Below are 27,384 nucleotides of genomic sequence, written 5' to 3'. Positions count from 1 at the left end.
TAGGTGCAATCAAACTTCTGTAGAGCTGCTTATTCAATCTGAACTGCCTTGGCACAAGTGGGCTGCTGTTATATAAAGTCAATGAAATGTCAGGGCTGGTTATGGTGCTGTGAGCGTTTCACAATTGGGCCAGTGGTATTGTGCCACTGTAGAAATCAACTGTTTATCACCTTACTGTTCAGAGTACAGGCTCAGTGCAGAACGGTGCAACACCCGGCATGGTGATTTGGTTTTATGCAGATATTTCAAGCTGAGTTTTAATATTTAGTATGCATTGTATCACACAATATGAAATTTTCTCTGCCAGTATACTAGAAATTACAGTATTATGTACTTCTGGTCGATTTTACCTCTAACTTTACAAGATTATAACTACAAACCTGTCCTGTTTTATTCCTTACCCAAAATTAACTCTACATAAAGACACACTGTTAGTAAAATCATGAATTATGATGTTTTTTTTTGTCCCTGATTTGGACATTACCCTAGCTGTAATACTCGTTTTGTGTTTACTAATAGACCACTTGAGTCACCATCATGTTGACAGCTGTGCTGAGGCGCTGTGTTTGGTAAGACTGCTGCATTAAGCCTGCTTAATCTGAGGGTTTTTTTTTTTTTCAGAAATAAAAACACTCACTCTCACATGTTCAGCATCGTGTGGCGCTTGGCTCAGCCTGCCTGGCTTGCTGAAACATCCCGCTTGCCTGCCTTAATCTCTCAGCCCACATATGGTTATCAATTCAGCCCTACAATCAGAAACACTGACACACATAAATCGATTTAATGGTGATGGTGACACATTCTCAAGGCTAATTAGCAACAGTGACGAAGCCTCGCATAGAAATTAGGATGTAGCACTAACAAGACAGTAGAACAACAACAGCTAGGGGGAAAAAAAACAACAACAGCTCATTAAAAAGTGCAGGCCACTGACTGTTGTACCCTATCAAGGTTACTGTATTATAAAGTGTGTTAGAGAATCTAAGGTGGCAAAGCATTGTGAGCAAGTTTTAAGCTTTCTTGTTGCCTTTAGAACGTTAAATGAGAACTTTATTTATCAGTACTTTCTGATGAATGTGTTGGATTTAATAATGGCATTATTATGCATTTTCTATATCTTAAACCTTCTCCATGATGTGACTGCAGGCATTTTTGTGAGTAATGGGAAAGCACAAGGTTTCAGTTCAACGTGCTTGCTGCTGAGTCACTTTTTTGTGAATCATGAATCACTGCCATGTTCATGTGTAAAAGACTCTGCCTCTCAATGGGACTCAGTGGGTTGAGCTGCTTCTCCAATGCATTTATTCCTTTTTAAATGAAGTACCTTGCATATATAACGTATCATTTATTATAGATAGACTGTTCTGTTGACCCTGTAGTGAAGATAAAGTTCACATTGCACAAGCCTCTGATGCATTAAAAACATTGTAGGTTGTGTTAAGAAAATACATTGATTGGTTGGTGATGTTTCTTTCTGTCAGGTCAGTGTAACAGAGCTGTTTCTTATGGAATCAGGATTTTATTCTCATTAAGAATTGCTAACTATATTTGAAAATGTTAAAATCAGGTTTAGATCAATTCCTTTGGAAGTAAAATTCAGAAATGGCTAGTGATCATCTAACACTGTACAGTCTACATCCCTATCCTCACATGTGGTCCTGACTTGTGGGTAATAGAGTAAAGTACAGGCAATGAAACAGGTTCTTCTGCAGGGTTCTTGTGATAAGCAAAGAAGCTTGGAAATCTTGGAGAGCCTTGAAGTAGAGCTCTTATGTGAAGCTCTTGAGGTGGTTTTTGCACCTGGTAAAGCACACCTCCAAGAGCTGTATCAAGCATATCAAGCACATCCCACTGGACATAAACCTTCCCACAGACCCTGGACCTGCTGGAGAGATCATATCTCACAGTTAGGTTAGGGAACATCTGTGGATTCGCTAAGAGGAGTCTGTGGCGCGGGATAAAGACGTCTGGAAAGACCTTATCAGCTACTTTTCACTGTGACCTCCACCAGAAAAAAAGAGAAGGAGAATGAATCAATGAAGGAATGAATCATTTTTTCAGTCTTTTTTTTTTTTTTTTTACCACTGCTACTATTTTACCTGAAAACCTGCATTTTTAGCGATACCTCAGATGATCCTCAGCATCACCTGATGTATCACTGAGCTTAAATGTGCGGTAGAAGTGTGTGAAAACAGCAAGATAGTGGAGATACATTGCACTTATTAGAACGGATTGTCCAGCAAGACAATCCCTGTTCTCTGTTCATTGAAGCATAGCTTTTATTACCGTATATTAAATAATGCTAGTCGTTTGGCATGTGCTGGACTGCAACATTTGGTGAATTTGATCAAGTTGCTTATTGGAAAGGAAAAAAAACATAGCCTGAGGCTGTGGTACTTGTGTATTTTGAAGCACTGTGTGTCTGGCATGTAACTCAGTTTACAAATCCTTAAGTTCTTACTCACTTTTGAAGAAAATTGAATTGAGGCTTTTGTAGCAAAAGGGCAGGGTTATGTGGTATTTCAGCCAGTGCTGAGCACTCAGCACCCAAGATTATACATTTGAGTTATTTTTCCTTATTATTTCTTATTCCGTTATTTTTTTTTATAACCTTGATCATACCGTAAACACAGAGTTCAAGGCCCTGCAGCTCTTTCAGTCTCACTCATTTGAGTTTGAGTCACATCACTACACGTTTGAACCGTCATCTACTATGCATTCCAGAGCACTGGCATCGAATGACAATTGAATATGGCCTTTCAAAGCTTCAATCTTTCATAATATGACAGTTCAAATACATTTAAAAGGTTACGTTTGCACAAGAAAATGTATTGATTTAGCCTACGAAACATGGTCTCATTTCCTATCCTTGCCAGGGTAATGAATATCACATAAACTACAAATGAGACGACTGTGTAAAGAGTGGGGAAGCGTTATTGATGATATTCTGTCAGTGGACTTCTGCTGGCCTCCGTGCTCAATTTGCCGCTTTGCCAAGTGAAGTGTCCGTGCCAGGTGTCTTCAGGTCATGGAGTGTGTTATTGCTTCTGAAGCAGAACTTTATGAATCCGTGGCTCTCCTCGGCAGGCTGTATCGCTCAGCAGCACCCCACTTCTGCTAATGTGTAGACCGATTATGTCAAGCTGGTGGCAGATTGCCTCGTTTAGAACATCTCTTCTTCATCATTCAGTGGGGTTGAAGTTGCTCTCAGGTGCTCGGCAGGCGTACAATATTTGCCCAGATAGGACATGGAGGGTTTCTGTGGGTTAACTCTAAAATCCCAAGGGCCTTATGGTTTATCTGTAGCCAGGAATGGCACTGGTATGTATTTAATCCTACCACAAAATTGCATGAATTTACTAACAGAGAGCATCGTGTAAAGCTTCTGTTCCTGTCACTTGCAGCAATTGGGCCTTTGGGTATAAATTTCCGAGCTGCAGAACTGGCTGTTCAGTATGTGCAGTTTGCTGTAATAACCTTCACTGTCATTTTTGGAACATTTGGCTCTAACTGAAGAAAAAGGTTTGCTGAGTGATATCAGCACATCATGATAGGTTTTAGCTTCTTTTTTTTTTCATTTGCTTCTCAAACATGAGGTGATGTGCTTGAGAATATTACAATAATAGCAGAATATAGATGGGTGACAATTTAAAGGAAAAAATAACAACGTGCTGAACGGAAGATTACCTCAGTATTGATGGTGTTAGAGAGTATCTCGATCCTGTATCTCACCTCATCATATTGAAGTGAGCTGATATCTGGTAACTCTAGAAGCCATGGAATATGATTTCCATCATTTTCATACCTGCTGAAGATAACACCTATCAAGATAGACATGCTTCATCATAGCATAGAGAAAAACTTTGTGTTGATTTGCAGTGATATTGCAGTGATGAATATATTATACTATAACAATACACTATCATTTTTACTTGACTTTCATATCTGTACATTTGACATAAAACTTTATTGTAATACCTTTTATTGTTAATGATTACTTTTTATACAGTGTTAATCTTGTGGGCTTCTAACTACAACTACATGCTGCCTAGATCAGACCAGAATTGAACTGAACTGAAGTTGTTTGTTGTCGTGTGTGTACACTCGCAGGTCTGGCAGTGCATCAGATCATCACTATCACTGTTTCCCTCATCATGGTCGTCGCAGCCTTGATAACAACACTAGTCCTTAAAAACTGGTAGGAAAGATTCTTTTCTAGCATAACTGTAATTAATGTCATTCCTGTGCTTTTTGTCTGTCTCTCCCGGTCCTTGTCTCTCTATTACATCCACAACTTTACTATATCAACCCAAACTTTTGTTTTGTGTGTGTGTGTCTGTTTCCCCTATACATGTTAAGTGTAAAACAGGCACGGGGGTTCAAGGTATGATTTTATGTTGGCTTTGTGAATTTGGTGCGTGTTTTTGTAGCTGTGCACAGTCGGGGAATGGCCGCCACACTAGCCACCAGAGGAAGATCAACCAGCAGGAAGAGAGCTGCCAGAACCTGACTGACTTCACGCCAGCACGCGTGTCCAGCAAGGTGGACATCTTCACCGCCTACAACGACAGTTTACAGTGCTCCCACGAGTGTGTGCGCACCGCTGTGCCCGTCTACACAGACGAGATGATCCAACACACACCGATTTACAAGACCACCTATAATGGGAGCAGGTGAGAGACGCATCCTGTGCAGGGCGCCTGAACATATTTAACAGTGCTCGCAAATCTCTTGATGCATACACACGCACACACACACACACATGCACCCAAAGCAAAAAGAATGACAGATTTTCAAATGTAAATTGCTTATATTTCTTAAGATTAAATATATTTTACATACACCAAGGGATTTGCTTTACCAGAACTTATTTTTCCTTTCTGGAGGCAGAATGCCAAAAAGAATATATTTATAATTAGATTTTTGAGATTTTGTATTATTTTAAAATCCATGCCTATGCAAATAATAATATTTATTTACATAAATATGTCATAATCCATTTGATCGTTAATATAGATAGATAGAATAACAGTTAAATAGTAACAGTGACTATTGCATATATGTCATATGCTTGTTCTTGCGAAGTGTGTTCTAGTTCTATGTCAGATCACAACACAGATAATAAGACACTGGTCATAACAGAACATATAACAGTTGTTATATACTTTCATAACTGACTGGTTATGTCATATGCTTGTCCTTGCGAAGTGTGTTCTAGTTCTATGTCAGATCACAACACAGATAATAGGACACTGGTCATAACAGAACATATAACAGTTGTTATATACTTTCATAACTGACTGGTTATGTCATATGCTTGTCCTTGCGAAGTGTGTTCTAGTTCTATGTCAGATCACAACACAGATAATAGGACACTGGTCATAACGGAACCCAACTACAATTACACTTCATCATACATGATTTGCTCTCATTTAGTTAGTTGTGCCTTTAAAGCTTAGTTTCTGCTTTAAAATAACTTTAAAATGTTTATTCGTTAATTCTTCAGTTAATTCTTCAAGGTTGAGGTGGATCAGAGCGTTTTGACAGCATAAGTAATCAGTCATGACAGGCGTATGAGACGGTTACATTGTCTTAGTGTGTGTACATGTTTTATTCACTATCTTTATTATTTTTTGGAGCGACTTTAAGTATGTCACTAAATCACAGAGTGAGTTACAAGTAAAGATCATAGGCTGCAAGCCTGGTTTTATTCCCTATTTCTACAAAACACTTACAGTTTTTATAGATTCATGCCTCAAGCATTGTTATGATTTTTTTTTTTTGTTTCAGTTGTTTTCCCACATTTTCTAAATCCCCTGCTTGAAAAAGTGCTTGGTGGAGAGCTGACTTTTCTTTCCACTTTTTCTCCAGGGTATGTTTTGTGTTGTATTTATGTGTGCTGGTTTTGTAAAGCTTAGCTGCGTTTTACACTTCAATTAGTTGAATAGCCCCAGACACAATCATGCATTAAGGAATATTATCTTAGACTAAGCAATTAGTCTAAAGGCATGTAATGATGTGACATTCTGAACAGTGAGCAAACATTTCAGTGGGTTTGACAGTCCTATATTACATAAAGGACTTTGGAACTGTCAAATCCACTCAAAGCCCGGTGTGCAAAAGTGTTATTTCCTTGGATGCACTGCATTCAAGCAAGGAATAGGAAAAAAAAAACACTGTGGGAGAAAGGTACGAAGAAATCTTGAATCACGTAATGAAACAGAACTCATTTCAGAGCTTTCTTTCTTTCCTTCTCTCACCACTCTATTCTCAGCATTCTGCCCTCGTCTGACCTGGATGGCCTGTTTGGAGGGTCGTTTCATTTTATTCTGAAGTGAATTGAGCAGCTGGTGTGGGACACGGTGTTTCATGCTCGTCAATGCAGTCTGTATCTCGGATGCACATTTACTACCCCAAGTTATAAATCTGTGCAAATATTTTCAAATGTGAGGTTGTCAGGTTCCCCCCACTGCTAAACCGTCCTTTCTAAATGAGTGTCCTTTCCCTGCCTCACATTACATTTTATGTACAGCTTGCCGTAAGGTGAGAAAACTAATCTCACACTACAGCAACTATAAAGCAATTATATAGCCTGCATCAACAGATGAGATTTAACTACATGATATAATTTTTACAAATCCAGTGAACAATCATTCTGATAGTACAGTATAGCTGATCCCGGTTAGTACTTTTGCCTTGCACCTCCAGGGTTGCGTGTTGGATTCCCAGTTCTGCCTTGTGTGCATGGAGTTTGCATGTTCTCCCAGTACCTCAGGTTGCTCTGGTTTCCTCCCTTAGTCCAGAGACATGCCTTTGTAGACTGACTGGCATCTCTAAATTGTCTGTAGTGTGTTAATTTGTGTGTGAGAGAGACTGTGCTTTTAGATGAACTCAGATGTCGAGCTAATTTATGAGTTGCTCTGGAGCTCCTGGTTACACAACTGTCTGTATATGACTGTAGAGAGGACATTATTCATAATCACACTCTCCAATGTTTATGGTAATTCACACCCTCCAGTGTTTATAATAATTTATAATCACACTCTCTGGTGTTCATGGTAATTCACACTCTGTGGTGTCACCTAAATGAGGATTAGGTTCCCTTTTGAATCTGGTTCCTCTCAAGGTTTCTTCCACATCTAAGGGAGTTTTTCCTTGCTACAGTCGCCTCAGGCTTGCTCATTAGGGATTAATATAAATAAATTCAAATATAAGTCTAATAGTAATCTTGAACCTTTTGTATTATATTTCTAATGTTCTCTAAAGCTGCTTTGAGGCAATGTCCATTGTTAAAAGCACTATGGAAATAGAATTGAATTGAATTGCTCTGAGACAGACTTGCACCCCATCCCTAGTGTCCCTTGCCTTGTCCCCCGAATCCTCTGGGATAGGTTCCATTTTCCTTATGACCCTTTGTAGGATACGTGGTTCAGAAAATGAATGGATGGATGGATGGATGGATATATCTGAACTAAAACACACATTCTGACTTCTCATTCTCTTGCATAACTGATTATATAGATTATAATGATTAAATTGGCTCATTTAAAACTGAAAATAAAACCGAAACCTTGTTATAGGTGATTTGAGAACGATTTGTCAAAATCTGCCCATACGCAAGCTCTCCAGTCCATAACAGCTACATAATACACTTAGTCTGAGGCTATGGCTTAAAACAATAAACTATTGAACAATAGACTTCAATAAAGATTTCCATGGTGAATTATAATTTATATATTCTACATAATGAATTTAATTTAAATGAAACCAATAAACAGCTATTGCTTTTAGTCGTGTGTCTCAGTGGAGTCAGAATCGCGAAATGCAATTTTTCAGGTTTTATTTCTCCTTCAGTTGATTTAGCCTGTAGTTTTCAAGAGAGAAAAGTCAAGAGAAAATATAGGTGAAGAGTTGTGTCATGCTGCTGCTCATATATAATGTGCATATATTATTTTAATGGTTTAAAATGATATGTTTATGGGTGCTTTAACCTGGTGAAGTGTTTAGCTGATGAATAAACGACACTGGGAGGATATATGAAAGTCTTTCTGAATATAAAATAGCGTATTTAAATGTCTGGGAGTGCAACAAGGGTTGATATTAAGCCATATTTTTTAAAAAGAAAAATTTAGAGATGTTTACTTAGAGATAACTGTGTTTATTCCAGACCATCGCCAACTGAAAGGCAGCTAATCCCTGTGGCCTTCGTGTCCGAGAAATGGTTCGAGATCTCCTGCTGAGGGCCTTTTACTACCCGTGGGTAACTGCAGCTTCCTCAATTTTGGACCCTGGTATGTTCCATTTCTTCACTTCTTTCACAATTGTAGCCAGATAAACATGCAGGCTGTGGCTCACCACTGAGTCTTGATGCTCTAAAACAGGGGATGTTTCTCTTTTGTATAGCACAATGCAAATTTTTTAGTGAGAGAACCACTAGTTATGGCATACACTGTTTCACTTAAACTGTAATTATGAAGACAACACAAATAGACTATATTCAGTGATTGCTTGCTTTAGAAGTAGGGTTTTACGATAGGAAAACATCCCGTAATTACATGCTATTTGTGGAACATTTCGGTTTGCGGTAATTAGTAGCTGTAATAGAATTTAATGAAACAATAGCTGTGCTGCAAAGTGCTTGTAATGTTATGTCCTAATTGTAACTTTTTCCCAATTTCCCCAAATTACAGAGTCCCATTGGAACACCTTGAATTCTCAAATAAAGAAAATTTAACAAAAGCCCATGCATTGCAGAAAGACGAATTAGAACGTACACAACGTTTTTTCTTTTCTTTTCTTTTCTTTTCTTTCCTTTTTTTTCTTTTCTTTTCTTTCTTTCTTTTTTTTTTTTTTTTTTACAAACAGTGGATTTCCTGGACATGGAGCGAAGAAGATGTTTATTTTTCTAAACTGATCACAGATGAGAGTCCTTCTATGGTTCCCACTCCAAATTATTTTCCATATAGACTTCCGGTCATTTAGAAATGATACATAGACTTAAAGTTAATATATTATATACATAAATTACTGTATGTGTAGAAGTAATGGAGGAAGATCACCGCCACAGACGTTGGAATGCTGTTTCCTGATGGGCTGCTTTCTGTGAAAAGGGTGAACAGACTTTTCAGAACTACGTGCCAATAACGCCAATATGTGCCAATATGTACAGATGGGACGCGTCTGGGAGTTTATCGAAAAACTACAGATACAACGACGAGTCATTTCTGTGACAGTTCTTCTATATTAACCCATCCTTCTTTTGTATAGAAAGTATAAATATGTATTTGAACTATGTTTTGAATAGTTGAACAAAATGTGTTGCAGACGTCCAAAAATATTTATAAGGAGCACTATTTGATTTTGACTAGGTAAAAGAAACTAAATGACGAGAACCTTGGCCGACTTTTGAGTTTAATGTATTGTTATTAGGCCCTGTTTTAAATAGAATAGTCTTCTCTATTTTTGTACACACACGCACACACACGCACACACACACATCTCATTACTCAGTTGTGGTGCATCAACTCTTGGAACTGTTAATATGACATTCAGTCAAGGAGAGGAGACATTTTTAAGACCCTCAACGTTATTATTATTGATGATTCAGTAATCATCGTTCCTGATGATTGTTCATCCATAGAAGCCATTTTATTTGCTACGGGGTGCCATTACTTCTAAATGATATGTTGGGTGGCTATGGTCACAGTTTGTGTATTATAGCTGTACTGTCAAAGAGCCTTAGTCATGGGTCGGTCTAATTTTCCCACAATGGTTACGCAATACATTTTCACAGTTTGTGCATCAGACTTTACAAGACTATCTCTCTCTGTCTCTCTCTCTCTCTCTCTCTCTCTCTCTCTCTTTCTTTTTTTTTTAAAGACAAGTGTACAGTTATCAGTATTCTAGGGCTTAATATCAAACACATCACATGCTTTATTTTTGTGCCAAGTCATTGTTGAGTGCCAAGTCCAAGTCATTCGAGTCATTTTAAATACACATTCATAACATTTATATTATTTATTAGTGTGCTTCAGAAAGGAAGATGTATGTACCAAATGTCACCTGGTGTGATGCTAAAATGTTTTGTTTTTTTTTTTTTTATTCGAAACTGTATGGATCATCTGTACAGAAATCTGTTAAAGTTTTTTGTGCTTCTTTTCGAACCCTTTTCTGGTTGAGAAATGGTAAATAAAATGAATTTACTATCCAATCAGTGGAAAGGAAAGAAATGACCCATGATAACACTTGAAATGTGAAGGAATCTAAGTGTGTGTGTGTGTGTGTGTGTGTGTGTGTGTGTGAGATGTTCATTTCATGAATCACTGCAAAAGATTACAAGGCCAAAGAGATATAAATGATGGCTGTTATTTATTTGGGTAATTTTGCAAAAAAACAAACAAACAAAAAAATTAGAAAACAAATCCTACCTAGAAATCATAGACAAAAGATCAACACAGAATATAGTTCATAATCAGTATAATAGAATAAAATTAAATTGTGCTACGAAATGCATTACAATTTCTATATAGAAACACAAAATCATGTAGTTTAATAAACCCATCACACTTCAGAAAAAATAAAGACCACGAGAGCTTTATGCACTTCCATCTCCATTACAAACCACATATCCCACATATCTACCTCAAAATATGTGGGTATTGATATTCAAAGGAATTCTACTCCATTAATCTTGTGTTTTTATTGCCTTGATGCAAAAATGAAATTGACCCCTTGTGGGCCTCATCAAAAAAATTAAAATTCTATCTGATATATTTCGTAGTTGCATAGTGAACCAGTACGTTCAACAACCAGATAACCTAAACCTTTACCTAACAGCAAGAGAATATAAACACACTAGACAGACTCGAATGATATTACTACTTAGGAGCATAAATCCTCATAGCGGACAATTGGTCACTTTGTGGCGAGGTTGCAAACACAGTGTGATACAACAACATTATATCAGCAGACTTATCAAGACTGACCCCAAGCCATTTCTTCATTGGGAATTATATATTCATTCATTTAGCTTAATTGTGTTAGCTAGAAATTAGTCAACAGTGAAGTAGCTAACTAGCTGGCCATACATGCATTATATACCATTTTTAGGCCGGAGGGATGTTTCTGGTCAGTTTTTGAGCATGGTACTGGAGACCATTCTGGAGTTTTTAGCTTGACCAGTGACCTAGGTAGTTTTTAGGATTTGTTTACCACTGTACACTCATACACTCACCAACCACTTCATTAGGAACACCGTTACACCTGGTCATTCATGCAAGCTTGTGGCAGCAGCACAATGCATACAGTCACGCAAATACAGGTCAAGACAATACGAGTAATTTTGACTGTAGCATGTTCTCGGGGTCAGATGGACTGGGTGGAATATTTCATAAAAGTTCATAAGATTGAAAATAATGGTGTAAAAAAAACGAACAAAAAAATCATCTAGTGAGCCACAGCTCTGCGGGTGGAAATGTCTTTTTGGTGGGATTGCTTAGAGGATAATGGCTAACCATGAGATGGATGGGCTACAACAGTGGAAGATCACATTGGGTTCCACTTCAGTCAGCAATAAACAGTCATCTGAGGCAACAGTGGGCACAAACTCACGCAATCTCGACTGTTGAAGATGCCTGGAATTTTTTTGCGGTCAACACACTATAGTTTCAGTGTGCCTGTGCCAAAGATTCTAGGTTTTGGATGAGAAGGAATGGATTATAATGTGGTCTTCTGATGTTGTAGTACATCCACCTCAAATTCAGCAAGCTCCTAAGTTCAGTGTGGTGGTAAAGACTGAATATTTTGGTTAACTTTGACTCAATCCAGTCTGACCATTCTCCTTTGTCCTTTCTCATTAACAAGGCATTTCCACCTAAGGAACCGATGCTCGCTGGATGTCTTTCCCCCCAGGAGATCAGCAGTTACTAACAACCATTTCGGTCATATTATTGAGCTGGATTTGCATGACTACTTTATGCATTTCACTGCTGCCACATGATTGGCTGTTTGAATAAGTTCATGAATGCAAAGCAATAATGTGTAGTTACAGTGTCACCCTGATGATCTTGGTTTTTATTGGCGCAGAAGATTTGCAGGTGATTTTGGATAGAGGAAAGACTGGATATTTGATTGGTGCCCTGTCGTGTTAGGAAATAAAAAAAAAATCTTTTTTCCTACCTTTTATCCAGGCTCGAATCTGTACAGCTTTGAGATCACTGAGATAGACAATCAGTGCTGAGCTCAGGGTTACAGTGTATCCAGGCTTTTGCACTTTATAGCTTCAGAGGAGTTCAGTGTTTCTTCTTTGCTAAAGCATACAGCATGATAAACAACAAAATCCCCAGTGGTTTATTAAAATCTAGGTATTTCTATAGGTACATCTGACACAAATGAACACTGAGGGGACTGCCAGCAAAAGCTCTGATGGCTCATATTCTGGTGTGATATGAGAAGCATAATGCCTGCCTGATTGTGTGTTTGTATCACTGATTGCATCTCATGAAACAAAGTGCTCAGTTATGAATAATTTATTCTATTAAAATGTCACAGGCCGTAATTTTCATTGACCTTTTCAACAGCAGACTCCATGTGAATATGTCACTGTAGTATAGAAAAACAAGCATGCATTTATTTATGTACTGACATGCTCCTTTTTAATCATGCCTTTATTTATTTATTTATTTATTTATTTATTTATTTATTTATTTATTTATTTATTTATTTTCAGATTTTTCTTCCAATTTTTTTTTCTGTATTTATTATTTTATACCCTTGTCAAGAAAATCCTACTGGAATTTCAGGTTATTTGATTTTTACAATCCTATTGGACATTGTCATTTTTTTTTATTATTATTTTTTAAATGTAATTTCAGTTTGCCCCATAAAGTCTTATTTGATTTTTATAATCTTATTGGAGCTGTACTTGTATTTTATTGGAAATAATGTCTTGTTATTGGAAAGAAATTACAGAGATGCTTTGGGGGTTTTGAAAATCCTAAAAGAATTTTTTTTTAGAGGTTTTGCAATTTTTTTTTTCCTTTTTTTCTTTTTTCTTTTTATAAAATGTTATGCACCTTAAGATGACACATCGAATTTCCACATAGACTTGAATAGGAACCCACATGGATCCTAGTAAAAATCAGGATCTCTATGTATTGTCCTACAAGATAATACATTTTGGAATGGTTGCAAAATATGATTGAAATTCCAATTAGAATTTTTTTTTTGACAAGGGTATTATTTTTATTCATGCCTTATTAGGTGGACAGCATGGAATTATAAGGCTTGATACTGTATTTTTAGTGTAATCACAGAGCAAAGATCAAGTGTGACAGCTTTGTCACTGCTTTGTAGTGTATATGTATGTGTGTGTGTGTGTATGTGTGTGTGACATACAGATATTGCATTTTGCAGTGCAATAGCTAAACAGATGTTTGCTGAGGCATCACTCTCTGGAAAACTGAGTTCACTCACTAATTTGCATATAGGCTGACAAAAAGTTTTTTAGGAAATATCAGATTTACAGTAGCACAGTTGGGAATCAGAGCGGAATGGAGCACTAGCACACATCATCAGGGATGTACCGATCCTCAAATGCTGAACTGGTATCTGATTGGATTTCTGATTCGATCCTCTCATGCATTTAATGTCTTGTTTTTGTTGACTTACACCACAACGCTAGTAAATTTGCAAATCTGATGGAGCAGAAAGTTCTGAGTAATTTTCTATAACAGCAGATCTGACAGTAAAGCTGCAACACAAGTTTATATTAATAATATTAATTAAAAAATAAATATTTACTAATTCACAGAGGCTTGGATGGCAGACACTCAGCCTAATATTCATATTAAATTCAGGCTTCAGCACACCACACCATTGCTGATGATAGATTTTTATAGATTTTTCTATAACATCGTGTTTTATTTTTTACTGGACACCCAAGTTTTGAGCTCTGAAGTAGGATTGGTGCATCCCTACCCTGTACATGATTCAGTTGCAGACCTTTTTTATTGCTGTGTGCCAGTTTAACACTTAACCTGCAAGATAAAATTCCTAGCTGAAATGGTCAATGCCGCTACTGTTTGCTAAATGAACAGTTACACTGAGCTATAACAGGTTCAGGCTCTTGACGGAACGTCCACACACTTTACATTACTCCAGCACGAATTATAGGATTTTATAATTCAAGACAGCACCTAAGTGGATAAAAACACTGCCAAACGCATCTACTTCCATGCAGTCTGTTTAATTTCCAGTCATGCCCTAACTGCGATTGGCTGACCGCCAATGCCTAGACTTCCCACTCGCTGGATTGCAGAATGGTTCATATTTGAAGGTTCTGAATATCAGCAATGCATTTCAGTGCTTCGTTGCCTAAAATAGTCATTCAAACTGTTATTTCTATAGGTGTATCTTTTCATTCAGTATATGTGTATGCTGATTTTTATCCGATGATGTACACACACTGTCCATACACTGCGAGGTTAAAAAGTTCTTGAACACTGACAGTTTTATGACATTTTGAACACTCTCAAAGTTGGTATGAATGAATCGAGAAAGGTTTATCAAATATTTAGTGAACTGACTTGGGAAAATCTAGCTCTGTGAAAAAGGAAAAGAATCCAGCATTGTTATTATTCTATTTAGGCACTTGTAGCACATCACATATTTCTATTTTAAAGTTAATCCTAGGAGGTGTTGCTTGTTTCTTTTTGTTTATGAGGTTTATCCTCCGAGTGCACCTGCTTTTAATAAAGCACTGATATGCAGGATCATTAGGGTCTGAGAGGAACCGGTTAATAAATTCAACTAAGGTTTCCAGATTTAATTGCTCTTCTACATCATGTTGTTTTGGTCCGAGGCAATAACAGCAATTCTCAAGTAATAAAGTGTAAGAATCTCTAGGTGTTCAGAAACTTTTGAATGGCAGTGCACACCTTCCTGGAAAACAAATATTACCATAATCATGTTGTTGCAGATGGAAATTTTGTTTTAAAAAAGCATACTCCAATCACAGAAACTTTACAGATGTCACTGATAAGTTTATAAGACTGATCTTCCCTCAGAAAGCATAGTCTCAAATACCTACATGTCCAGTACACGGTACACTGTGACAGAATCTTCCCCCAGATCATAAGAGGTTACGGCTCTGTCCGAGCAAACGATCCTATTAAAACTATACTATTCTTCTGAGGCTTAAGGAATGAAGTCTTTAGATGTTTCTATGGATCATTCTCATATCTGAATTTTTCGTCATACTCTAACGGCACACACACACAAAAAAAGCAGCCAGACCCAGTATTCTCGCCATAAACCTGAAGGAAATTGTACTTTGTGCATCTTTTTTATATTTGTGTTTACTATATTGATGAGTACCTCTTTTTTTTTTCTTTTGTACAAGTTCTATAAGTATAGCTCAGAAAAACACATGCACACACAGAGACTGTGTCAAAACTCAGTATGATGTACTTTTTTTTAAATTTTGGTCTTTGACTCTCTCTTTCTCTCTCTTTCTCTCTCTCTCTCTCTCTCTCTCTCTCTCTTTCTCTTTTTTTTATAGGTATTGGTAAAGTTACATTTCCAGGTGACACTGGTTTTAATTCCTCTTGTTCTTAAGCTCTCTGTGTTTTGGCCACTGTAAATGCATCTCTCACCACAGAGACTCTGTACATTTAGTAGTCTCATGTTGCTATTAATAAAATGTTCAACATTATGGGCTGTCTTTCTAAAAAAAAAAAAAAAAATCAAATGTTTGTAAAATGATGATGGAGTGATACTGAAAATAAAAGTTATTTAAATCAGAAATGTTGCATTTTTCCCCCTCAGTGTATATTGGAACAGAGATGTTTGTTTGTTTGTTTGTTTGTATACATTTTATAATGAAAGCTAAAACTAACATATTATTATTATTATTATTATTATTATTATTAATGTTGTTTAGTTGTTGTTGTTGTTGTTATTATTATTATTATTATTATTATTAATGTTGTTTAGTTGTTGTTGTTGTTATTATTATTATTATTGTTATGTAACAGTGTAAGCTTAAACAAAACACAACAAATCAACATGATGCATAAACATGTTTGCATAAAGGCACAAAGAAAAGCTTTATGGGTAAGCACAGAAATGGAGGCTCCCAGAGGAGTCAGTCCCAGCAATGCAAAAAGACAGAAAAAAAAAAAGAAAACTTGACCCAAACAAGAATTCCTGCAGGCTTGGTTGGCCATTGAGGTAGTGTTATAAATAACTAAGTTGAAGGTAAAGGACACAGTTAAAAACAGTTAAGGTTAGCTCGAAGAGCAGGGCTATAAATAATTTATGTTAGAGTAAATGGTGTGGGATATGTGCACTTATGTTTTAGGTCTTGTAATTTTGTTAAAATAGTTTATAGATGGTGAGTTCTCACTGTGGATTTCCTTAAACTTTCTAGACTTATTGGCATTTGTACTTGGACATCTGGATCTTGGTGAGTTGTTTTGCTAAATATGTTCTTGGTCTTTCCTTAGAGAGAAATGAGAATGTTTGTGCTATATGTTTTATGCACAGCTAGAAAAGAAGTCATTCTTTTTAGAATACGCAGCTTAGTCATTAGTGTAATGCACAAATAAAGCCAATGGGTTGAAATAAATGCTTGGCTTAAAGTAAAGGTATTGGTGGTTTAAGAGCCGTGACTCTATCTTGTCTAGTCCTAGCCTTTGACTTGATAATGTCCGTGCGCCCAGTGTTCCTGAGATAAACCTTGGATCCTCAAGCACCTTGATCAGGATAAAGAGGTTACTGAAGATACATTCATGCTTTTATTAGATGGCATGTTCCAGACCACAGTTGTTATTTCATGTCCACTCTACTCTTGATAGGTGAATGTAATTTGTGGAATCACATCACAAGACAGAACTTTTGGTCTCTGGGACACATCTCTCACCCAAAAGAAAGAGAAAGAGAGAGAGAGAGAGAGAGAGAGAGAGAGAGAGAGAGAGAATGAGAGTGAATGAAAACTGGGCTAGAAAACTAGACCCATAGCTGTCACTGCTCATTATTTCTCTGCACTCCTCCATACCAGACAAACCAGAGCAGGGACATGCTTTATCCCTCCAGAATAATCAGAGTGATGGAACATTTGCAAAGTGAAAGCAGCAATGGTCCATTTTTAAAGCCATATTTTCTTTCTCTTTCTATTCTCTCTTTGTCCCTATTGGTCCTAAGAGGTTAAAAACCCTGGCACATGATATTAGTATGTGCCCAGACAAATACTAAATACTATCATCATTCCCTCTCACTAACTCTGTACAGACACATTCCTTCCTTCCATCTTCTTGTCTATAGAGACCTAGCTTCAAACATCTTTATTCAGCTTCAAAGACCTTTATTAAGCTGCAAGACTATTAATCTATTCACTCAAAAATATCTCACATCCACACTACATACATATTGTAGTCTATATTACATTTGTTATAATACCAGTTCAGCCACACACACACACACACACACACACACACACACCTCACCAGTCCGTTAATCTATTAGCTGGCATTATGCAAGCCTGGGCTCAGGTCCTTATTTTTTTTATTATTGAGGAAGGCAGCAGCTGCCAAGAGCAGGAAGCCTGGCACATTCAGCATAGTGAAATTAAGCACTGGGAGCTGCCCACGAGAGCTGTCTGCCACTCACCAGCCTCTCTAATGGCTCGCATGGCACACAGGCAGCTGGCAGCATCGACTACAGCCTCTATTTCACCTGGCTTATGGAGCGCTCTTCTCAACTATCAGTCCAGCAAGGATTCTGGCCATCTACTTACATACAGCCATGTTCCCCTTTTCCCTTTACACTCAAATTGTGCTCAGAAAAGAATGTTCAGTCTTGGAGATGAAAGTATATCTGGGTAAATGGGTTAGTAGGTCTTTTCATTCCAAAAGTTACTGACTTATTGCAAGTGCTAAACTTTAACTCTAAACCTACAACCCAACATTGAGCTGCAAAAAATTTCTTCTAAATATTTCGAGTATAATCTCGAAATAGTGAAGGACATTCATATTCACACATATTAATTAACATTTAAAAAAATAATAATAATAATTAAATACACCTACATTTGGTTTATTCAAACCATGACTTAAATATATGAGAATTTAGAAAAAATAAATTTAAAAAAATTCAATAAATGTTGATAATTAATCTGGGGTCCAAGTGTAAATATTGGAAGTAGATTTACAAATGTAGTTCTGAATTTGGCAAACATGTCAATTAAGACATGGTTCATGTTGGTTGTCATGGATTTACTTTTTTACCCATAGATGGGATAAACATTTGCTAATATAGGCAGTGATCAGTTTGCTTGTTTAGTTGATTACCAGAAAATAAATTTGTACAAGTGTTGGCTACTAGTAAGCTGGACCACAGTATTGTGGAATTATTGAATATGATTTTGTCAGTAGGTGTTGATTAATTCTTTAGAATATTACAGGACGGTAATGATGTGTGAGACTCTACTGTAGAGTTTCAGGTCTCAGTGTTTTTGTAACTGTCAGAGGTGAAGCTGTAACTTTTCAGCCACAGGCAGGTCTTCAGAAATGTCGTGACATGAGAACTCAAGGTGAGATACAAACACAGAGGGTTTAATAATCTAGGAAGAAAGCTGCACAAAGAAAACAAAACAACCAACCAAGGTGATAAAAAACATGAATACTAAAGGGGAAAAAATGAATCAGAATACCAAAACATGAGGAAACACAGAACATTCAAAAGTAATGAAACACAAAACAGTCAAGAATCAGTCCAAAATGTAATATATATATTGATTTTATAACATCATGGCATGGAGCATATAATTAAGGAAGAACAAAATAAAACACAGAGTAACTAAACGGTGATTGAGCACCAGACTAAACTGGAAAAAGGTGTGTCATTAAAAGTTGAGGATTGACAGTGAGTGATGGTGGCTGTTAGGAGTCTGAGTCTGCGGTGGCCATGTTTGTTAGCCACAAGTTAATGGAAGCTGTGGAGCTGTGCACTGTGATAAACAAAAACTTTGCAGTTTCTCTGTATCAAGAAAGGGAAAAAAAGATGCTGGAAAGGGAACAACTGTATATAAGTTAAATGGCATATGTTATCACATCGACCATGCATAACATTATGACCACCTGTCTAATATTGTGTTGGTCCCCCTTTTGCTGCCAAAACAGCCCCGACCCATCATGCACTGTGTATTCTGACACCTTTCTATCAAAACCAGCATTAACTTCTTCAGCAATTTGAGCAACAGTAGCTCGTCTGTTGGATCGGATCAAGCCAGCCTTCGCTCCCTAAATAGAAACCCTTACAACACTTTGTTTTCTGTAGATTGGGCATGCAAAAACTTTATTATTAGGTTTTTAAATCCAGGTATTTGCCACATTTTAACGTTTCTGTTGAAAAACAGTTTCAGAAAGGAAAAGAAAGGAAGTACATGATGTTTGATTTGTTTTTGGTTTTTGAGATGGATTATATTTCAAGGAGTGTAGCTCCGTGTGTTAGTCATACAGCTACTGGAGGAATGGTTTGTTTTGGAGTGCTCTGTTCTTGCTCCAATTTTGAGAAAATATAATAAAGTAATACTTAGGGCACAATATATTGAGAACATTGACAATACCCAGAGCCAAGCCCCCACACACACACACACACACACACACACACACACACACAACGAACTATGTGCTTAAATGGGTTATTTCAAATCAGAGAATGTTTAATTGTCTGAATGGGTTCTATTCAAATATATTCAACAAGGACACTTGACTTGTTTTATTCTTGTTTGATTCTTTCTTTCATGTATTAAAAAAAAAGTAAAGAAAAGAAACTGTAAAGAAGAAATCATAATCTTTGTGCAAAACAGATTGTGGCGTTGTGCTCTGAAGGTGCACAGCGTTGGGGGAGGAGAAGAAAGTCATAACAGTTTTGAAAGCAAACTACTCGCCTCATGTACTTTGCTGCACAATTATACAATTATAACCTCCTTATACATGATATCAGTCTAATTGTAACGTATAAAATACAACCTGAAGATGTTCTATCATACCTGATAAACTTACCTCACTAGTTTTCTCACTGAATTGCTGGTTCAGCTGAAGTAAAGTTGAGTAGCTAGCTAAAATTCTAGCTTTATAGTCAAATGTACATTCATTTTCAACTCAGTCATTGATATTTTAAAAGCCCATTGTTTATAGTATCCAAAGTCAGTGAATTAAAACTGCTGATTTTTAACATTAAATATGAACAACATATTAGACTGTATCAAGTAAACAAGCACCATTTATACATAACTAGGGTTTAGCTATTTATGTTCTGGCCTTAAAATGCTCTTATGGGTTTGAATTTATTAATGTCTTTAAAAGTGACTGATGTATCAGGGAGAAAATGACCTTGTGGTGGCTGAACTACTTCCATACATCATGACTGATGATACCCTCGTGTACCAGCTTTACAGTATGTGTCCTCCAGTCTTCACACCTGATCACTTTATACACTAAATGGCAAATAACAGGAACTCTTAGCACCTAATAGCAATAAAATATAGGCCCATCTCCACATAGCTTTCATAATAATAAGTATTCATAAAAATAATTTTGATGTAAAGACTTGGCATGGCAGTGAAACAAAATGCTCCTCTTCTGGGCTGCTGAGTTTCATCTGGAAAGTTCTTTAATGCTTATATTCTCTGTCTGTCTATCTATCTGTCTGTCTGTCTGTCTGTTAGTGAAGTGTGAATGTTTTTCTCACAGCATGAGGTGCTGTGATGTGTTCACACACACTTCATTCCGCTGTAAGAAATGGTCCTATGGTATCTCACTTTGCCTGTAAATTCTCAGAGTAGCTGAGTAACTGCCAGCCACGGTGAGAAAAAGGTGGTCAGAACTTCAAGTAGGTAAGTACTAAATAAGAACAGGAAACTTTGAGACCTGGAGGGGAAAAAAAAGAATATTCACATGTCAAAGGGGGAAGCAATTTCAAAAGAAGTGGTTGCAAAGAAAAGGTTGTGGCATTTTTGCTCAATTTCTCATTTGTTTTTATCATTTGATTGAAATGATATAGATTTGAGCATTTCAGAAACTCCTGATCTTGGATTTTTTTGGAGCGGCAAAAAAAAACAACACATCCTGTGATTGGATTTGGAGTCTGTAAACTGAAAAACCTTGTTGATGAGAATGACCAGCCTGTTATGTGCTGACAGGTGGTCTATAGTAACTTGTATAAGCACTCTTTACAACTGTGGTGAGAAGAAAAGCATCTCAGAAAGGACAACACATGGCTACAATAGCAGAAGACCACATCGAGATCTACTTCTGTCAGCCAAGGACAGGAATATGAGGATATCATGGAGCACCCAAACTGCACAGTCTGTCCAGTTTGGGTGAGTCTGTGTCCATGATAGCCCCAGATTATGCCCAATAGGCACCTTTTGCGTAAATGGGCACCGAGCTGGTAGATTGGTAAAAAAGTTTCAAGTGTAATTTTGTCAAAATATCATGATATTCTGTTGAATGTGATCCAGTTAGTAAAACTATATATTAAACATACAACCATAAGCACCTGGTTAAATAAAATGCACGATATTTTAAAAATCCCAATTCCCAAACTGAATGATGTAAATTGCATTATTTCTTTTAAAATAAACAGAAACCCAGTGAGTCCTGCAACATGCTAATTCACTAGTGTTATATTAAATGAACATGCAGTACACTCTCTGACACTCAAATTGCACAACCACTCAATAAATCATCCTTTGACTCTCCTAAACACTTCTATGGCCCTCCATCAGGTGGCTGTATGGATATAATAAGCTGAAATCCTCCATACATCAACCAATGCAACCTTGCATTTATGAAGAGACAAAGAAAAGACAGATGGGCAAACATTAATCACAACACACACATGCATACATTTTAGCTTGTCCTTGTCAAAGGCTGCTCTCTCGCCCAAACTCTCAAAGCCTCTTTGTCTTTGTCTCTGGATGACTACTATTGGGTCAATAATAACGTCACTGCTATCTTTGGAAAATCAATGCTGGGCTGACCTGTGCAGTCAGGTGACTGAAGTGGCAGTTTACAAGGTTTGTATCAGTTATGTTGGGTCACATCACCTATGAAATGTTTTCAAATGAACTTGTGGTGTTTGAACAATGCTCACAAGGTAAGATATAACAATATTTACATGTAACAGACACCCTTATCCAGAACAACTTACAAATGAAGGTTAAGGGCCTTGTTCAAGAGCCCAGCAGTGGCAGACCTGGGATTTGAACAAATAACCTTCTGACCAGTTGTCTGACACCTTAACCACTAAGCTACCACATGCCCTAACAATAGAGTAGCATAAGATAAAGATGATAATAATACTGGCTTCTGGATCTGATCTGTTCAACATATAGTCAGTGTATTTGAAACTTAATATATAGTATATAATTTATAATATAATTTAAAAGTGCATGAAAAGCTATCTTTAAACTACCCTTCCTGTTGCTTAGTTACTCAGAATACAATACAATACTAATACAAATTATTTGAGGCCCAAAGTGAATCAAATATCTTGTTTACATATACACTCACTGTCCATTGTAACAGAAATACCTGTACATATTTATGCATTTACCCAATCAGCCAATCATGTGGAAAATAAATAAATAAATAAATAAATAAATAAATAAATAAATAAATAAATAAATAAATAAACTCATGCAGATGCAGACCAAGAGCTTCAGCTTTTCACATCAAATTAGGGAAAATAGTGTAATCTCTGTAACTTTACCTGTGGCATGGTTGATGGTGCCAGATGGAAGAGTATTTCAGAAGCTACTGAGCTCCTGGGAATTTCACACACACACCAATCCCTAGAGTTTGTTGTGAACATTAACTGAAGCTCTTGACCTGTATTTGCATAACATTAGGCATTGTGATGCTGCCAAATGATTGGTCGATTGGATAACTCCATAAATCATCAGGTGTGGAAGTATACACTCAACTACATCTCCTAGCTTTGACTCGGTGTGTGTTTAGGTGTGTATAGGCAGAATATTGGGTTTGCACAGCTGCTTGTTATATAGTTAGTGTTGCATGGATATCCAGATAAATGCTTGACATTACGGGCAAGCTTGAAGGCTTTTATGTCCTAACACAAAAATGGAAATCAAATTCAATTTATTTTTTTTATTGAAAGCGCAAATACACCAGGCACAATAACGTTAAAGGTATACTTGGCAAACTTTCTGACTGCTTTGCTCTGACTCACTGTAGAATGCTGGTGCAGGAGAGGGGGCAGCTTTTTGCAGTAAATTAACGGGCAACGTGAATGACAGGGCAATTAAAGACAGCTCCAAGACCTGATTGATTGGATGGTGGTGGTTCTCCTCATCCATTTTATCCGGTTTTCTGATCTACTGTTCTCCATGTCTGCTGTTCTATAACAGTGTGAGTAAAATAAGAAATGGCAGTCTGGAGATGTGAAGATCAGGATCTCTGCTTAACAGCCTGAAATCCAATATGGCAAGGGATGCTTGCTGACTACAGTGCTGGATATATCCCCAGGCTGGTATAATACTTTTGAAATATCAGGACTGATTTATGTCCAAATTCATGTCATTTGTTAGGCATTTATTGTGGCCTGTGAGGCCTTCTGTGATGACACCTGGATATTACTATATTATTATTTCCATTAACCAGATATATTCTTTTGTAATAACTGGCTTTTGTGTCACCAAAAAATCCCACAAATAATGATCAGCATATCTACAGTAATTATATATTTTTGAAGGGTTGAATAATAATAATAATAATAATAATAATAATAATAATAATAATAATAATAATAATAATATGTTTTTAATTTATTATTTATTTATTTATTTATTTTTTATTTATTTTATTTTAACGAAACAATAGATAACACTGTACATTTAGGGGTGTTTTAATAGGTCTAACTGACATAAACCATCATAAATATTTATAAAGGTAAAGACAATTGTTCTATTTTTAAGGTCAGTGGCATGACACTTCAAATAACATATTTTTAATACCAAAAGGCTGTGTCATTACACTTAATAGTCTGACCTAGAGTTAAAATGTCATGAAAGTTATTGATTTATTTATCAAGCTCAGTGTACTTCTAGTGTTTTTAAGTCATGCAGTGACATAACATGAGTGGTTCTATGATTGAAGTGCCATCTGTGTCCCACTGACACCACATTTACAAATATTTATGCAGAGTAAAGATAAAATTCATTTTAATCACAAGTGAAATGTCCTTCACAACAAACTATGCGCATATTTCAGAAAAGGAAAATCCAAACATTAATGAACCTATCTACAAGCTTTAGAAAACAGCATTGATTTTTCTCTCCTGGCTCACTCTGTCTACATTTCACCTTGAAAGTTTAAAGATTAAAATGTTTTCAAATTCTTGGTGAATTATTCTGTGAACCCATTTAACATGTTTGAAACATTCTTTTCCATCCATTACAGGCTAACATAAAGTGTACATTTTAATCATTTAGAGTCCCAGAAGTTTTAAATCATCAGAATTTCCTGATGACAATGGAAAGAAGTTCTCTCATTCTGTTTTCTTCTTCTTCTTCTTAAAGTATTGTTAGATTGTAGGAGAGCAACTCTGTTACTGAAATTTTTCCCATTCCTAACCTGCTCAGTTCCTGTTCTTGGCTGATAGAAGTGGAGCCTGATGTGATCTTCTGCTATTGCATCCCAGCCACCTTAACGTTTCACACATTGTGTATTCTGCAATGTTTTTCTGCTTACCATGGTTGCCCAAAGTGTTTATTTGAGTTACCATAGTCTTCCTGCCAGCTCGAACCAGCCTACCCGTTCTCCTCTTACGTTTCTCTTTAACATGATAATTCCAGCTGCAGAACTGTTGCTCAGTGGATGTTCTTGTTATTCTACACTATTCTGTGTAAACTCTAAACACTGGTGTGTGAGAAAAATCCTAGGTTAGCATTTACTCAAATAAATTGAGTTTCTATTTGAACCAACCTGTCTGGTACCTACAACTATTCAGATGTTAGAGGGGAACATTAACTGAAGCTCTTGACGATTATGTTATTCATTGCACTGCTGCCACATTATTGGGTGAGTGGATATTCAAATGTTGCTATTAAAATGGCTGGTATATATATATATATATATATATATATATATATATATATATATATATATAGATAGATATACACTATATTGCCAAAAGTATTCGCTCACCTGCCTTGACTCATATATGAACTTAAGTGACATCCCATTCCTAATCCATAGGATTCAATATGACGTCGGTCCACCCTTTGCAGCTATAACAGCTTCAACTCTTCTGGGAAGGCTGTCCACAAGGTTTAGGAGTGTGTTTATGGGAATTTTTGACCATTCTTCCAGAAGCGCATTTGTGAGGTCACACACTGATGTTGGACGAGAAGGCCTGGCTCTCAGTCTCCGCTCTAATTCATCCCAAAGGTGTTCTATCGGGTTGAGGTCAGGACTCTGTGCAGGCCAGTCAAGTTCCTCCACACCAGACTCTGTCATCCATGTCTTTATGGACCTTGCTTTGTGCGCTGGTGCACAGTCATGTTGGAAGAGGAAGGGGCCAGCTCCAAACTGTTCCCACAAAGTTGGGAGCATGGAATTGTCCAAAATGTCTTGGTATGCTGAAGCATTCAGAGTTCCTTTCACTGGAACTAAGGGGCCAAGCCCAGCTCCTGAAAAACAACCCCACACCATAATCCCCCCTCCACCAAACTTTACACTTGGCACAATACAGTCAGACAAGTACCGTTCTCCTGGCAACCGCCAAACCCAGACTCGTCCATCAGATTGCCAGATGGAGAAGCGCGATTCGTCACTCCAGAGAACGCGTCTCCACTGCTCTAGAGTCCAGTGGCGGCGTGCTTTACACCACTGCATCCAATGCTTTTTGGACTTTTTGTCCAAATTGCACTTGGTGATGTACGGCTTGGATGCAGCTGCTCGGCCATGGAAACCCATTCCATGAAGCTCTCTGCGCACTGTTCTTGAGCTAGTCTGAAGGCCACATGCAGTTTGGAGGTCTGTAGCGATTGACTCTGCAGAAAGTTGGCGACCTCTTCGCACTATGCGCCTCAGCATCTGCTGACCCCGCTCCGTCAGTTTACGTGGCCTACCACTTCGTGGCTGAGTTGCTGTCGTTCCCAAACACTTCCACGTTCTTATAATACAGCTGACAGTTGACTGTGGAATATTTAGGAGCGAGGAAATTTCACGACTGGATTTGTTGCACAGGTGGCATCCTATCACAGTTCCACGCTGGAATTCACTGAGCTCCTGAGAGCGACCCATTCTTTCACAAATGTTTGTAAAAACATTCTGCATGCCTAGGTGCTTGATTTTATACACCTGTGGCCATGGAAGTGATTGGAACACCTGATTCTTTTGGCAATATAGTGTGTATATATATATATATATATATATATATATATATATATAGATAGATAGATAGATAGATAGATAGATAGATAGATAGATAGATAGATGACAGACCAATTCACTGATGTACAACATAATGCTTTCAACTTGTGAGTGGACACCAGCAGCACAATTACAGGTTAAAAAAGTAGTCCATGGCTATACCTTGGCTAAACCTTGTCTCTGGCAACACTGCAATGTCACACATCTGCCTAGCTCACAGTCTTCTTAAACCATTTTCTGGTCATAAGTAGTACAGAATGTCCTTGGAAGACATTCACCTGCTTCTTTTTCCTCACAGCAATATATTCAGAATTTTTTTTAATACACTCCTAGGTTTAGGTGTCATGTCAGTTCGACATCAAAACTGACAAAACCCATCAATATGGCAGCTGATACCTGGTGGAATAAGCCTGTCAAAAAGCCTATTTATGTCATTTGTCACGAACAGGTTCTGTAGGTGAAATGTAGGAAAGCAGAACAACCTAAAGCGGGACAAAATGTTATGTTATTACACAAGATCAAGCAGCGTGTAGTTCTGGCCATATTACTACATTTGTGAGCAATGATCTCATGAAATCCATGTCAAAATGTGTTTTCAGGTCATATAAGTAATTTTATTTCATCACAAGGATTTTTTGTGTGTGATGCTGAGCTGTGTGTGTCCACAGTGTTTTGAGACATGTGACCAAATCACAGTAAGTGTTAGCTTTAGGCTTAAGTACAACCTCCATACTGCTGGGTTAGTTGTTCTGCAGTACGACTGCTGAGCCACCTTCTGAAATCGACGACAAATTTTCTCTCAAGTTAAATGAAACTCTTGAAACAGAAAGAAGCAGATTGAAACGGAAGATTTCGCTTACGTGAAGTGTGTCATCTCTGAGGGGTCAGAGTATAAACAGTGCACTAAAGGGAATAAACACTG

At 37.2% G+C, this 27,384-nt stretch overlaps 1 protein-coding gene across 2 annotated transcripts in view; it reads left to right on the top strand.

The window, feature by feature from the left end:
• The window catches only part of ajap1 (adherens junctions associated protein 1), a 59,268-nt gene extending 43,464 nt beyond the window's left edge, over positions 1-15,804 (top strand). For both annotated transcript variants that reach the window (XM_058388929.1, XM_058388930.1), the window contains exons 3-6: positions 4,111-4,198; positions 4,431-4,673; positions 8,168-8,291; positions 8,691-15,804. In XM_058388929.1, coding sequence (XP_058244912.1) covers positions 4,111-4,198; positions 4,431-4,673; positions 8,168-8,240 — 404 coding nt within the window. In that variant the 3' untranslated portion in view covers positions 8,241-8,291; positions 8,691-15,804. The remainder of the gene's footprint in view (positions 1-4,110; positions 4,199-4,430; positions 4,674-8,167; positions 8,292-8,690) is intronic.
• Positions 15,805-27,384: the final 11,580 nt, after the last annotated feature.

Source organism: Hemibagrus wyckioides, linkage group LG05 (assembly GCF_019097595.1).
Source record: "Hemibagrus wyckioides isolate EC202008001 linkage group LG05, SWU_Hwy_1.0, whole genome shotgun sequence".
NCBI lineage: Eukaryota > Metazoa > Chordata > Actinopteri > Siluriformes > Bagridae > Hemibagrus > Hemibagrus wyckioides.
The sequence above is the reverse complement of the archived record's forward strand: the minus strand, read 5'-3'. Positions and strand labels throughout refer to the sequence as shown.